This window comes from Symsagittifera roscoffensis, chromosome 6 (assembly GCF_963678635.1).
Source record: "Symsagittifera roscoffensis chromosome 6, txSymRosc1.1, whole genome shotgun sequence".
In the NCBI taxonomy this organism is placed as follows: Eukaryota; Metazoa; Xenacoelomorpha; order Acoela; family Convolutidae; genus Symsagittifera; species Symsagittifera roscoffensis.
The window spans coordinates 37133220-37148538 of record NC_087067.1 but is presented as its reverse complement, the minus strand read 5'-3'; the positions used below and the strand labels follow the sequence as shown (position 1 = coordinate 37148538).

The 15319-nt window shown below is 37.0% G+C and overlaps 4 protein-coding genes across 4 annotated transcripts in view; 2 read left to right on the top strand and 2 right to left on the bottom strand.

Moving 5' to 3' along the window:
• Window positions 1-15319, bottom strand: part of LOC134848411 (TBC1 domain family member 25-like) — a 548746-nt gene that overhangs the window by 191947 nt on the left and 341480 nt on the right. The gene's annotated exons all lie outside the window — the stretch shown is intronic.
• The window catches only part of LOC134848414 (RNA polymerase II-associated factor 1 homolog), a 201036-nt gene that overhangs the window by 122502 nt on the left and 63215 nt on the right, over window positions 1-15319 (bottom strand). The window lies entirely within an intron of this gene.
• LOC134847762 (uncharacterized) lies at window positions 3202-7188 on the top strand. The gene is made up of 3 exons (XM_063864970.1): window positions 3202-3988; window positions 5817-6295; window positions 6832-7188. The coding sequence occupies exons 1-3, from the start codon at window positions 3916-3918 to the stop codon at window positions 6982-6984; spliced, it is 705 nt and encodes a 234-aa protein (XP_063721040.1). The 5' UTR covers window positions 3202-3915; the 3' UTR covers window positions 6985-7188.
• LOC134847950 (anoctamin-4-like) lies at window positions 9466-14120 on the top strand. The gene is made up of 5 exons (XM_063865252.1): window positions 9466-9726; window positions 10121-10280; window positions 10596-10826; window positions 11260-11383; window positions 11751-14120. Exons 1-5 carry the CDS (start codon window positions 9568-9570, stop codon window positions 13870-13872), a joined length of 2796 nt encoding a protein of 931 aa, XP_063721322.1. The 5' UTR covers window positions 9466-9567; the 3' UTR covers window positions 13873-14120.

Genomic DNA, 15319 nt, shown 5'->3' with positions numbered 1-15319 from the left:
ATGCCAAATTATCAGAAATTTATTCGCCCACAAGTATCTTGTATGTCCGCACATGCCCATTGACAAGAATGATTTTGCCCAGAAGTTTTGTGCCTGCCCGTACATTCAAATGGACCAAAATGCATATGCCCAGAATTATCACGCATGTCCTCACTTGCGAATTGACCGCAATGTATGTCCCCAAGACTATCCTGTAAGCCCGCACATGCCAATCAACCAGATTGCATTTGGCCGGAAATTTTTTGCATGCCCAAAAGTGCAAAATGACCACAAGCATGCGCGTACAAGCAAATAGATTAAAATGCATATGCTCAGAACTATCCAAAAGCATTTGCTCAGAAACGTTATGCAAGTCCGCACATGCAAATGAACCGAAACGCATGTGTCCAGAAATGCCTTCTATGCGCGCACATTCCAATTGACTAGAATGCATGCCACCAAAAATATCACGTGAGCTCGCACATACTAAATGACCAGAAACTTACTTGCCCAGAAGTATCTTCTATGCCAGCAGATACCCATTGACCAGAAGTATTTGCCCAGACAGTTTGTGCAAATGGACCAAAATGTTGATGCCCAGAGAAATCTTGTATGGCCGCATATGCAAACTGAACAGAATGTTTATGCCCAGAAATATCCTGTATGCCCACATAAAAAAAACTGACCAGAGTGCATATTCCCAGAATTATGCTGTATGCCCACATGTACAAATTGACCAGAACGTAAGAGCCCAGAATTATTCTGTAAGGCCGCACCTGCTTACTGACCAGAATGTTTCTGCCAAAAAAATCAAGAATAATACCAGAAAAATTATGTATGCACGCACATGCCAATTGACCAGCATGCATTTGCCCAGAAATTTTTGCATGCTCGCACCTGCGAAGTGACCAGAATGCATGTCCACCAAGAAACCTTTTGCTTTTTTGCTTCTTGATACTTTTTAAAACGCCAATTTAATTTGAATTTAGAACAATTTTCAATTGTTTTTGTGCACGGCCAAATGGAATTCGTTATTTTATTTTCAACGGTCGACGAAGCATTTCTTAAATTTCAGAGAAACAAAGCCAGGTATTGCATCATGTGTTTTTGATCTGTTGGCGCAAACTTTCTTAGATATGTTTATTCAATAGCAACAATAAAAAACAAAACTGAAAACTTGCACTGAAATACGATTAGCCTCTACCCTCAAATCGGAGGTCGCATGGGCCATTTTAGATTTTCAAAAATTTTTCAGGAAAATGAGACATTCAGATCTTCAGTAGTTTTCAGTTTTACGATCGATATAGATCCCAAAAAGGTCTGCCTAAATGTGGCTCAGCTTCATGAAATTGATAACCTCAAGCAACAAATTTAACTACGAGATTCGTCTTTTCTCATATTTTTTGAGAACATAGCTATGACAAACGGTTATGGTAGGAAAAGAAAAAGCTTCAATTTCAAATACGATTTCTGGGAAAATCCTTCACAAATTATTTGAAACGGATTTGAAACTTGAATACTGGTAACTATGCTGCCGCTTTTTGAGAAAATACTCGTTATAATTAAATACTTCTTTATAAAAGTCTTCGAATTGTAGGTCTTTTCAATTGTACCACAAAAATATGTTAAGATCTTTTTTGTCAGGAGCATCGGCTCACCCAAATTTAGCAGTGCCTAATTTTTTTGTGGGCCTTATTATATAGGCATGAGCATAAAATCCAGACCAAATGTAATTGTAACCCAACAATCAGTCTAACTATACAGACTCAACGCGAAAAGAGCTGAAATTTTACCGTAGTCCCTGGTCAAGACAATACGTTATATTATGACAGCAGAACATTGATTAAAATTAAAATCAAAATAGTATGTCCTGCCTCAGGGGTCCTTTTTCTATCTTTATTTTTTCATTATATATTTTTTGTTTATTCGCAATTCCAAATAAATGAAGATTATACAAAACTAAAAGTAATTTTGAAATTAAAAGTCAAACAAAACAAGTAAAAATCAAAGAATTTTGAAAATTTTCATATCACGCTAAAATTGTTGTCCATAAAATGAAAAGGGACAATTTTGAACAATTGTAACAATTGTAAGGACAATACAAAGAAGGGTATTGTAACTCTTTGATAAGTATTTACAAAATCAATGAAAATTGATAGTAATCAGCTATGCATTAGAGAAGCTATTTTCACCTAGCCATAGGGTTCTTTATTCGCGAAAATCATGGGATATTGTGTTTTCTGACCGGAATGCAAAAGCATATAACCAAATTTAGAAAAATGTTAGAGTTATAGTTTTTTGCAAAACATGCTTATGAAAAGAATTTTATCTATGGGAAACTGATGTATATGGAGTCGAAAATCTGAATTTGGTCTATTTTATTTTTTCTGTTTTATTTTATTGATCCGATATTTCATTTTTTTTGTATTCTTGAGTTATGTGGAAATATTAGACAAAAACGATTTTAAAAAACATGTGAAAAGTTTTGGCCGACCTCGACCTGGGATTTTACATACTTTGCGAGGAGGAGGTATGAGGGAAAAGAACTTTTCTAAGATTTCAACCGCAAGAAACAAGCTAGGTTTTAAGTTTCTTTACAATTTTATTCGTGTAGATTTTTATTCAATTTTATTCCTGTAGACTTTTGCACGAATGTAATTGTATACAATTATATGAAAAGGCGATTATCTCACTTGCATAAATTGTATGATTCGACGTTTCGGCAAACCACAGACTGAAAGGGCTTTAATTGAACTGAAAAGTTTTAATATTGTTATTGCAAGATACAACAAGCGTTTCATTTTTTCTTGCAAAGAGCTTACAGTAACAGTTTACCAGGTCGTTAAAAATAAATTTAAAGAAGGGGAAGGGTTCTCATGCTTCAGGGACCGAATGCTTGAAAACTTTCAACCATTAAAATCGCTAAGCATTCCTATTGGCTAAAGGCCTTTCTCACAAAGTCGAAGTCAATATTAACAGAAAATGTTTAAATCACTGGAAAATAATCGAAAATCTTTCAAATTGCGGTTACAACCGCAATACTATTCAATAAACATCAAAATTTATGAGTTAAAGTTCATACGACATTTTTAGTCTTGAAAACTCATCTGCTGATTATCTAATCGGTCAGTATTAACACTAATGGCCTGGATTTATTTTCGTACTTTGAGATTTTTGCGATTTACTTTGAGATTTTTAATACTCAATTCTGATTGGATATAAGTGAGCTAAAAGTAATTTCAAGCATTCGGTCACTCAAGGATGAGGGACGCCACCGGCTGAAATGAAGCTAAAATTAGTTTCAAGCATTGGGTCCCTCAAGCATGAGGGACGCCACATGAAAGAAATGTTAAAAAGTACTAGCAGCTTTTAAGTAAATAAGTCAGTAGCTTGCTATATAAAACGAGTAATGAACATTAGGCTGACAAGACTTCGAGCCGAATCATAAAATTAGGGCTTTGAAGCCAAACTTTTTCATATTAGGTCATGAAATATGAGTAATTTGAAAATTTTTTGAAGAATTTATCAATTTCATGATCTTTCCTCAGTACTTATAGGCGTTTTCAAAAAATTTAAGCCTCCATGTTTAGGAAAGTTGAAAATTAAAACACAGTTGAAGGCAATTTTCTTGTTTATATTTTAATTCTTTTCAAAACCGGCCGATATTATTAACGGATGCCAACCCTGAGTGATTTATTGCCATGAATAACGCTTATTATGGACTACACTTGCCTAAAATTTTAAAGAACAACGTTTTACCGATGAGTGACTTGAGGTCCTTTTTAAAGTTAAACTTCGACCAGAAGTCCATTCGGCGTGAAGTCCTGTCGGTTTGTTGTCCTAGATCCACATGTGGAATTCAGTTGAATCTTGTAAGATTTGATAGAGTGAATAACCACAGCTGATTCTTGAAGTGTTTCAGGTGGAGCGTTCATCATGGTGGACGATAATTCGAACGTAAATTTTACTATTGATGACTGTCTTGCGGCTTTCGAGCAAAATTGGGACGGTAGGAAATTCGAAAATTTGGTTATAATGTTCGTGGAAATCTAGGAAGTTTAAATTCAGTTAAATAAGGCGCCGATTGAGTCGAGGCGAAATTCAGGTTAAGTTTCTTTAGTATTTTGAATTTTAATTGTCGCTGCAATTCGTACATTGTGCACCAATTCCTGCAAATGTTTAGTTTTGATTGTGTTTGCTTTTCTTTGAGTTTCTAAAACAATTCTTGTTCCGACTTTCGAAGAAAACGGAATATTTATGCACGGTGTGGTTTTTATATTCAGACAATTTTTGCCGATCGAAATAACAGTTTTCAGCAAAAAAAACTTTTATACCCCATTGAATATATTAACTTACTGAGTTCAAATTTGAAAAGATATTTTAACTCTGATTATTTTTTGTAAAGTTCTGGGTGTTTGAATTTTCCCAAATTGGCCATATTTTGGAGTAAATCATGCGTGCTTTGAAGAAATTATTCATAATGCTGAGAGCTTAACGCGAGTTATTTATGCATGGCGAAATATTCTGCTCAACAAAATCGTTCCAAATTGAACTTTGATATTGTCCGAAATGTAGGTTTTTTGAATATTTTTGTTTCCCAAAACTATTTGATACGAATTAAGGGACAGTCGGAACATTCAGGGCTTTGCCCTGATATACGAGCAACCATGTTGTCTTTAATGTCAAAGTGACTAATTTTTTACGCAATTGTAATGTTTTCTAGTCACATCACACACTAAAAGCGACGCTAAATGTAACAATCGTACATTCATGTCACGTATGAGATTAAGAAAAATAGGCCCTATAATCATTGGCTGAAGCGTCAGGGACACTATATCTTGTGCCTTTGTACCTCATGACAATGTCTTGAACATTGTCGCTGCAATTATTAAATTGTGCACCATTTCCTGCAAACTCGAAAACTCTTTGAAATCAAATTTGTGACAAAATCCAATAAAAATTATTATGAAAATGAGGAACGAAAGCTGGGCAATTCATTATCGGATTCCACTAACAAAAAAATATATATCGGTAATTTTTACATTAAGAGGCAAAACTGTGCATTTTGTGAAATCAAGTGGATTTCGCAACAGGCAAAAACCAAATTTTTTGCGGAATCCGCGATTTTTTTTAAACCTTATCTGCTGTTTTGGATTCCACGGAAAAATAGCTGAACACTGTTTGCTCAAAATTGCTCAAAAACAGCAACTTTGCGGAATCCGCGACAAAATGTGTGGAATGCGGAATCAGTTTGTGAAGCCATGAACAAATAAAAACATACATTTGTTTAGTAAACTTAAGCTGTTGCGGAATCCGCAACTGTAAGTGGAATCCGCAAACTGCAAGCAGAATCCGAAAATTGTACGCGGATCCCGCAATTTGTAAGCGCAATCCGCAAAAAATCGCGGAATCCACTTACACCTGCAGAATCCGCTTACATTTGCCGACTCCGGAACAACTACTATATTCGCTCGGTGCGGAATCAATGTGCCGACAAAACTTAGTTTACAGCTATTTGTACGCAAAATCCACTAAAATTTTGTAAGTGGAATCTACTTGCATTTTGAAACATTTTAAAAGTCTTGTCTCTGGAATCCAGAAACATACAGACACAAAAGTGTGCGCCTATCCATTGCACAGTTTGGCCTCGTAATGCAGGGGTTTCATTTTATAGTGGATTCCTTTGACAAAGGGCTCGAACTTTAAAGTAGATTGCAATGGATTTTAAAAGACGCGGTGGCAGAGTAATGACTTGGCTTTATAACAGAACTTAGTCGTCGCGATGCTCAGTATCTGATGTTACATGGTGCACTGTTTTGTTTGTTTTCCTCCTGTAGATTCGGTGTTGCACAAAGAGAAGGGTTTGATTCACGTCCTGGGTTTGAGAGAAATTGATTTCGATTCGGCTGGTGACTTCAAATTTCCAAGCGGAAACGGAGATAAGCAAATGCGCGGAGGAATGCCGTATTATCAACCCAATTCTAATTGGACCAGAATTGGACTTCGTGTGCGAAGAAGGTATGACAATGGAAACGATGATTGGCTCAAGATGGACGGAAATCCACATGAATGGGCTGTGGGCTTCCATGGAAGTACAAAAAAAAGCACATCAGATATTGCCCACACGCGGCCGTTTTGGGTGCGTCAAGGTGGGTTTTGGGTGCGTCAAGGTGGCCAAGCGTACGAAACTGACAAGGATGTGAACTCGCTAAGTGACAAGAAAGGTCAGCCTTGCGGCAAGGGCGCCTATTTTGCTGCCAAAATTGACGATGCGTACAAAAATTGCGTAATCGATAACCATGCATGCATTTTCCAAGTAAGTTTATATTTATTACACCGAAGTATTTCTTTTTATCAATTAGTCAGAATTCACCGTCATGACGTTTCTTGAAGTATTTAGACCAAAACGGAGCGTTCTCATCATTAGATCCAGGATATCATGCTCCAATATAAGAAAGCAAGACTATTTGTATCAGTGCAAAGCCCTGAATGTTCAGACTGCCCTTGTCCATCCATACATTGGTGTGGTTAATCTATTGTCGGCTTTTCTGCCTGTCTATCTGGTTTTCAATATCTAAATTCGACATTCATTTTTTTTAACAGATGATACTTGTAATGGAGTCAAACAAACCGTAATTTGCATGTAGAATGTCTAGTAGCTTTATGTGATTTTATGTGAGATTCAAATACATTTGATAAAATTGTTAACTAATTGGCTTATGATTATTAACTGATTCTGCGGGGCTGATAGATGCTTTGAAGGAAAACTAGGTGCGCGTGTTTTATAGTAGAAAACGTCAATAAAAGATCAATCCCTTTAATTTGACTCCAGTCGTCCTAATTTTGTTTCAGGTGAGAGTTAGGCCTGAAAAAACAAGGATTCCGGATGGTAAACCAGAATATATGATTGTTAACGATCCTGAATACATCCGGCCTTACGGCTTATGCCTGAAAATGAAAAATAACGCCGGAAGTGAACACGGAGACTCTTGTGTACTGCAGTGAGAAATGGCTGCCACTATCAAGTCCTTCCTTGATACAATATTGTCTAATTTTGTGATATATAAACTCTTTCAACACCAAATAATGAACTTATTAACTAGGAAATCAATTGTAATCGGTTGACTTTTATATACAACTAAATAATATATACCAATCGTACACAGATTACACATTTATTGTCCACAGAATATGTATAGATTGTACAAGTTTTTGTTCCGAATTTCGTACCGAAAGTAACGGAATATTTGAGCTCGGGGTGGGTGTTTTCTTCAGACAAAATTCGGCTTTTTAAGTGGCCATTTTTGACGGAATTTTGTAATATCATTCAAAAGGTATTGTCGTCCTGAGCTTCAATTTGAAAAATTATTTAACCTGTGATCATTTTTCGTAACACTATGGGGGGTTTAAAGAATGACATTTTGAGTAATTTGGGACCTTTAACGCTCGATATATTTCGCGCCATTAACGCGTACGCGGAGATTTAATCCCTCCTAGAAATCGTTCCAATTTGGTTGGAAGAAACTTTTTTGCCATAATTGATTTGTTACAAGGAGCTAAATTTATCCTTTGTACTTTATATGGCGTGTGGTTGGATGACTTTCACAAAAAATCTTAAAATAAAAAAAATGATTTTATTTTCTTGCATTTAATTTTTTAATGTTTTTACTGCTCGATAGACCTTAAAAGGCAGTCCGAACATTCAAGGTTTCGCCATGATACAAGCAGTCTAATTTTATATTTGAGATAGAACAAAGAAACATCGTGAGTTGATGCCAGTAAGTTGAAAATAATAAAAATTTGTTTTTCTATTGTTTTTATTGCTGATTTTTGACATACTAAAACTATTGAAATCAGTAATATATGAACACTTTGCAGCAAAAACTGATTGTTTTAATTAGATTTTTGTTCCGACTTTCGATACGAAAGTAACGGAATATTTGTGCTCGGCGTGGGTTTTTTTTTCTTCAGACAAATTTCGACTTTTTAACTAGCCATTTTTGACGGAATGTTATTATATCATTCGAAAGCCATTGTTGTCCTGAGCTTAAATTTGAAAAGATATTTCACCTGTGATTTTTTTTCGTAAAGTTATGAGGGTTTAAAGATTGCCATTTTGGCCATTTTGAGCCATTTGGGACAATTAACGCGCGATATAATTCGCATTTTAACGCGTGAGCGGAGATTTAATCCGTCTTATAAGTCGCTCCAAATTGGTTGAACGAAGCTTATTTGCCATAATTGATTTGTTACAAGGAACGAAATCTATTTTTTTGTACTTTATATTGCGTATGGGGGGATGATTTTCATAAAAAATTGATTTCAAATTTAAGAAAAAAAATTTCTTTTCATTTTTATTTCATTTAATTTTTTATGTTATTACTGCTGCTCCATAAACCTTAAAAGGTAGTCGGAACATTCAGGGCTTCGCCCTGGTACGAGCAGTCTTGTTCTTGTTTTTGTCGATTGATTTTAAACAATTACGCTAAAAATATAGATCTTAGAAATGCCATTTAAAGAAATATTGCATAAACGTACTTTTACTTGATACCAAAGCTCTTACGTTGAAACTTTTCATAAAAACCTCATGAAACCTGTGATTTGCGGGAAATATTTCTTGATAAATGACTCTAGCTGATTATAGCACAGTGGGAAATTTTTCCTGAGCACAAATTTTTGGCACCTTTTATGAACAAAAACGATCCTTAAATCAAACTTTTAAGCCTTAGAGTTTTTTGTGTTTTCAAATAGCATGTTTTTTGAGGAAAAAATTCACATTTTTTAGACAATATATTCATTTGTTTTAGACATTATAACCGACTTTGTACAGATTTTGATGAATTTTATACCAATATATATATATATTTTGTACAGAAAAAATCACACTTTTTAAATTATATAATTTGTTTTTACACAAAAACTTTGATTTAACCTGTATAAAATTCCTATTTTGTTTCAATTTAGAGTTTACAGGAATTACCTATAATCAATTAAAAATCGATTGCAATCTTATTTTTGCCAATGCGGGGCTCTAAATGCTGCACTTTGAATTATTCTGCTCTAAAAGCAGCCGAGTTCTCCTAGTTCTGTTAAGCCCTGGTGCTAGCTTAATCCTTTGAGACCTGGTTCTCACTGAGTTCATTGAGTTCCATTGTTTCATCCTGCAAAAGTGGATGGAAGATTTGAGTTGTTTTTGCAATTTTGGTTTTTTTCAGCCAGTATTGAGGCATAAAGTCAGCTCTTGTAAAAATCAACAAAATCACTTCGAGTCTAGGGAAAATTTTTACTTAATTCTTTTTTGCATTTATTAAAAGAAATACACTATATTCAGACATTAAGTTTCTACTTTGATACACCAGGCGTCAAATATATGGTAGTTCACCTACTCTGTTTGATCTCTTGAATAAATATGAACATAATCGGCTTCCAACACAGGAACAATTGACAGACGAGGCAAACTTTGATCGTTTGTTTGGGTTCGACAAACATACCGGTGAGTTCAAAACTTGCTCTACTCGTGCAAAACAACGTTTACCATCCATGGTTAAACTTTAGCGATAGTCATAACTATTATAATCACTTGTTGGCATGAACAATAGTGACATAGAACTACAGAATGTTGGGACTGTTGGAGCATTAAGAGTAGACAGTTCTCAAGTAGAAGCAGCATCTGATATGGACAACTCAAGTCAGAACAGTGATGCACATGCAACTACTGCAGATCACGATGGGCCTCAAAATTCAAAGGCTCTTTTCCAACTTGAACTTCTTCTTTCCTGAGTTTAATGCAATTTTTGAAAGATTTTGAACCATATTTAAAAAGACAATGGATAATTTTTAGAAAAAAGAAAAGTTTCTTAAAAAAATTTCTTCGGCATCAAAAATTATAACTTTTGCTTGCAATTTTTTTCAAATAGTTAGTATGAAATATCCCCAAAGGGTTTGAATATGAGTTTACCAACCTAATTCTTTGTGGAATTCTTCAGCCCAATTTTGGACCCAAACCATCAACTTCTGCACCACAGCTATTAGTTGATGAGCCTTAAATTAATCTGTAACTAGATATCGTTAGGAAACAATTTATTTTAATTATTATGATTACTATTTTGATTAAATGTAAGTGGAAAAGAGTCAAATCCAGGCACCAGCCTCCTCCCAGTCCTCGATGTACATGAAGGGGAGGGACCATATGGGGAAGGTGAAACCTATAGACTACATTTTGGTGTTCAAAGACCTGGAGGACAGTGACCAGAAGAGTCTTCTGCTGCAATACAGAGATCTGTTCATGGCCAACTTGCAAGGTTAGCAATTTTTACTATGTAATTAAACAGTTTCGCCGTGGAGAAAAAAAACATTAGAAAAAATTGGCTGGTTTTTGTTTATTTCTGGAGATTTTCAAAGTTTTATTGTCGATTCAACCGAAGTACGTTAAGCGCTGCGGCTCTCAGAACAACCGTAAGTTCTGGCGCAGCGAAATTTGACAAGGTTTTAAAAAAGTAAAAGTATTAAACACCTTACTTGCTTAATGAAAAAGATTTTAAGAAGCAGGTAAAAAAGTTTTTACAAAGATTAGATTAAAAAAAACGTATTATGATGATTTCCTAATTTCTTTTAAGGAAAAGGGCTGGAAGTTGAGTTGGAGGGGGGAGACACAGACACCAAATTCTACAAAGTGCACGCACCTTATGAGCTGCTGTTCAAGTATGCGGAACAGAACAAGATGAAGATGCCACTGAAGTGGAATGACCTTGAACAGTCGCCTGGTTTAGCCACGCGACTGATGAACAAAGTGACTTTGTTCAACCCGCCCACTTTCCCAGAAGACGATGACGAAATTGAGGAGCTAGTTAAGTATTATAAACTATCAGTCCTATAACTTTGGATGATTAAAAAAACTTTAAATATCCCAACTAAGAAAGTTCGAAATTGTAGATCCTGAAGTGTTGTTTGGATAATTAGGAAAGCAACGTAATTTTATGATGTCATCTTCCACACAAAATGTTCAGAAAGTAGTACTTTGTTGCGGGTGCAAATAAAATTTTAACGCCAAAGTTAAAGCAGGAAAAATTCACAGTGCAGTCAAAAAATAGGTTCGTTCCCATCATAGCCCCCTGTATATTATAAGTCCCCCATAACACCAAAACAACTGTTCTGGGGGGGGGGGGGGCTATAATGGGAAAGACCTGCAAAATGAAACTCACAAATACGCTACCGTCCTTATTTTAGAAAACCTCACTGTTCCAACTTAACCGATGATTTGATTGTTTTTTGGATTTTCAGCCGTAAAGAACCCCTACAACTACTTTACGGCCGAGTTCGAGAACAAATACAGGGACAAGTTCGCAATCAGTGAACTGGGAGAGGAGAACTTCTTCACTATTGCCGACAGAATCAGAATCACCAGGTATCATGTATATGACTATACTTTAAAACAAAAAATCTAGCGATATCTCTAAATAAGTTTTCCAGCAGCGAAAGAAAGAAAGGAAGAATTTATTTCTTATAGTTAATGGTAAATATGCATATAACGAGAGTTTAAACCTGAAGCACCAGAAACAGTGAGGGGACAGTTAACGAGCCCAATTGGGTTACAGAGCACTGAAGTTACATTAAATTTTTCTTTAATTGGAAATAACTTCAATTTTCTTCCGCCTAAGTTACGTTTATGAAACTTGAAAAGAATCTTTACATTTACCTTACCGTTGACAATTTTCGCCTTTTGCTTTTCAATGGCTTTTACTTGGAAGTAAATCCATGAAAATATATAATAGGTACCTTTTGGACAACACAGTTTTTCGGGTAGCCTCTATCATCGGGGGACCCAACGACCCAGAATCTGTCAACGGATCCACCGAGGAAAAACGACTGGAGGAGCTAATGGGACTCAACCGGATGATTGCGTCTGGCGCCATGACTGCTGCATTCCCACTGCACGCCGGCGAATACAAACTGGACGACGAAATTCACACGAATCACTGGATCAAAAGTTTGGACGAACTGAATGCACGACAGAAGCTTTACTACGCGTGGGCTTCTCCCAAAGCATGGTACAAAAAGCAACCCATGGATCCTATAAGAAGATACTTTGGAGAGAAAATTGGCATGTACTTTTCTTGGCTGGGGTACTACACTACAATGCTTCTAATTGCGTCTGGGTTTGGCCTAGTGGCTTTCTTCTATGGTCTAGTAACAATGAAATCCAACCAAACTGCCGATGATTTATGTCCAGGGGGTCCCAACGCTAACTACATTATGTGTCCGAAATGCGACAAGCCATGCATGTTTTGGTTGCTTCAGGACTCGTGTACTAACGTTCGTCTAACTCATCTGTTCGACAATGATCTGACCGTCGTGTATTCTATCCTGATGGCTCTTTGGTCCACTATGTTTCTTGAGTTCTGGAAGCGAAAGCAGAATGAGCTTCAGTTCGAATGGGATCTCTTTGACTTCGAAGAGACCGAGGAAACCTTGCGACCTGAGTTTGAAGAAGCGGCTCAAAAGAACGAAGCAAACTGGATGAAGAAAAATCCAGTGACCCAGAGTCTGGAACCCTTCATGCCTTTCTCCTACAAGATCCCACGTCTCGCGATGTCTCTTTCGACTGTCCTTTTCATGATTTTTATCGTAGTCGCAGCTATCGTGGGAGTGATTGTATACCGAGTAATCATTTTGGGAATTCTCAATAACGCCGGGCTGCAAGACGAAGCCAGTGTGGTTACTTCTGGAACCGCTGCTTGTTTGAATTTAGTGGCTATCATGGCGTTCAGTTTTGTTTACCAGATTCTTGCCACGAAACTGACTGATCTGGAGTGTCCTAGAACTGAAACCGAATACGAAGACTCCTACACTCTGAAAATGTTTCTTTTCCAGTTTGTCAATTACTATTCATCGATTATCTACATCGCGTTTTTCAAGGGTAACTTCGTGGGATACCCTGGACACTACAATACCATTTTGGGAAGCAGACAGGAAGAGTGCCAACCAGGTGGATGTCTGTTCGAGCTGACATTCCAGCTTGTTATTATCATGGTCGGCAAACAGTTCATCAACAACGTCCAGGAGATTGGAGTCCCACTGGCTATGGAACTGTATCGGACAAAAAAGACTGAAGCAGATGAAAATAAACGAATCAAGCAGCAGATGGCCGCCGGGGAATCCGAAGCTGTTGTTAAAAATGAAATAGACGAGCCTTGGGAGAAAGACTTTCTGTTGTCTCCGCAGCCCAAAATGAACCTGTTCGGCGAGTACCTTGAGATGGTGATACAGTTCGGCTTCACTACACTCTTCGCAACCGCTTTTCCGTTGGCGCCAATTTTCGCATTTGTCAACAATGTGATCGAAATCAGACTTGATGCTTTCAAGTTTGTAACTGCCTTGCAGCGACCTTGGGCGCAGAAGGCACAGGACATCGGATCCTGGTACTCTATCCTGGAAGCGGTTGGGATACTCTCTGTTTTGTTCAATGCGTTCACCATCGCCATCACTTCAACTTATATTGACAAGTATCTGTACAGCGTGAGTGATGCGCATAAGAATGATGCAACATTTTGGGATTTCATCTATACAACTGCAAATGCAACTTCCAGTTTTGCAGGCTATGATTGTGAGGATAATCTGTTGGAAGCCTACAACATGACTGCATGCAACCCTGAAACTTGCTACTACAAAGCGTATAGAATGGGCGCCGGGTCTGGTGATGCTGGAAGTCTCTCGGAGCAGTACTGGAAAGCACTGGCAGCCCAGTTTATTTTCGTCTGTGTGTTTGAGCACTTGGTGTTCTTCATCAAAACAATTGTGGCATACATGGTTCCAGACATGCCTGGAGATGTGAAGGTCCAGCAGTTGAGAGAGCAGCACATTATCAAGACGTTCTTATACGCTGCCGACAATTGAAACGTTTTTAAAATTAACGATCAAAGCTGCATCAAGAAATAATTACAGCTTAGACAAGCACCCCATTATTTAACTGTTTTTACTTACACCATTGACAATTATCAAATATTTTGGATAGAAATTTTATTCTGTACACAAATTTATCTTTCAACGCATGATTGAATATGAAAAGATTATGTTAAATTGATTTAATTGCAGGTCGCTCTTAAAATCTAAAGCCATTTAAATCGAATTAGTTTATTGCTCAATGTGCTCCTTACAAAAAAGTAAGAAAAAAATGAAATACTCAAGAAATCAGACCGGAGTTCGAGACACAATGTTGCACCGCTCATTAGACCCAAATCGAATCGCGCGAATGGAATTTCTAAAAATCGTGAATTGTGTGACGAAAATCGTACCAGTTTTTGCTCGCGAAAGTCTTGACTAAAAAACCTAGGTGTCTGGACATCTAGTCGCTAAATTCTGGACATTCTGGAGTCAACAATCTGGGCATCAAAAAAAGTTTCAAGTTTAATGTCATGATTAAGCTTTTTCGTCACCGGAATGTTAACTTTGTGGACATCTTGTGGAATATTTTGGCAAATCTGACTCGCAAAACCCGTTCCTATGTTTTATTGAAAGCTTCAAATTTGAATTTATTAAGACCATTCATCCACGGTGGAAAGGACCAACACGGCGAACCGCTGTTGTGCCCCTGTTTAGAACTACATGCTATTTTTTTTGGTTATTTTTCTGGACTGGGTAATGTTGCCTCACCCTCAAGCAACGAGCACGGATCATGTTGGGCCTCGAACATCCGACCTTTCGATTGAGATGCGGAGACGTAACTACTTAACCACCCACTTCACCAAATTGTGGTTTTTCGGCGGCATTTGTAACCTGAGTGTAAGTGCAGCTATGCGTTAAGTTGCCTAACAAGTTTTCTCCGCATGTAATGGTATCACTTGTTGCCGAGCTCAAAATATTGCTCACGCAATTTGAAGCTCAAGGCTTAATTTGTAATAGATTTTTCCAGCGGGCATAAATTAGTTTTCGCCAGAAGAAAAGAATTTGATCAATCTAAGTTTCAAATAAGATTTGGTGAGAACTTTAGTTTATCATTTTTGGTTTATCCAAAAAGGATAAACGTGTTTTTCCAACACGTTTATTCAAAAGGGTTTTCCCTTTTGATTTAATCAAAAGGGAAGCAAAGTATAAGAGCTGTTCAAGAGAGTGGGAACACCCTATGACTGAGAGCAACTAGCAAATAACTGGAAACAATCGGAAAAAACGTTCTACCAAAAATGGGCATCAGGTTAGTTCAAGACACACAGAAACACAACCAAATAATCAACATACAGGAAATTAGAAACTCGGACCAAGAGATCAAGCAGTGGGTCAAAGTCACCTCCCAACAGCTATAAGTAGGAAATGGAAAATCAAAAAATTATGTGATGGAACCACAATT

Excerpts from the sequence above, each read along its gene's own strand:
- LOC134847762 (XM_063864970.1), top strand. The coding sequence starts at position 3,916 with ATGGTGGACGATAATTCGAACGTAAATTTTACTATTGATGACTGTCTT. Across the intron at positions 3,989-5,816 it reads TTTCGAGCAAAATTGGGACG|ATTCGGTGTTGCACAAAGAG; the intron begins GTAGGAAATTCG and ends TTCCTCCTGTAG. Across the intron at positions 6,296-6,831 it reads ACCATGCATGCATTTTCCAA|GTGAGAGTTAGGCCTGAAAA; the intron begins GTAAGTTTATAT and ends ATTTTGTTTCAG.
- LOC134847950 (XM_063865252.1), top strand. The coding sequence starts at position 9,568 with ATGAACAATAGTGACATAGAACTACAGAATGTTGGGACTGTTGGAGCA. Across the intron at positions 10,281-10,595 it reads GTTCATGGCCAACTTGCAAG|GAAAAGGGCTGGAAGTTGAG; the intron begins GTTAGCAATTTT and ends ATTTCTTTTAAG. Across the intron at positions 10,827-11,259 it reads TGACGAAATTGAGGAGCTAG|CCGTAAAGAACCCCTACAAC; the intron begins TTAAGTATTATA and ends TTGGATTTTCAG.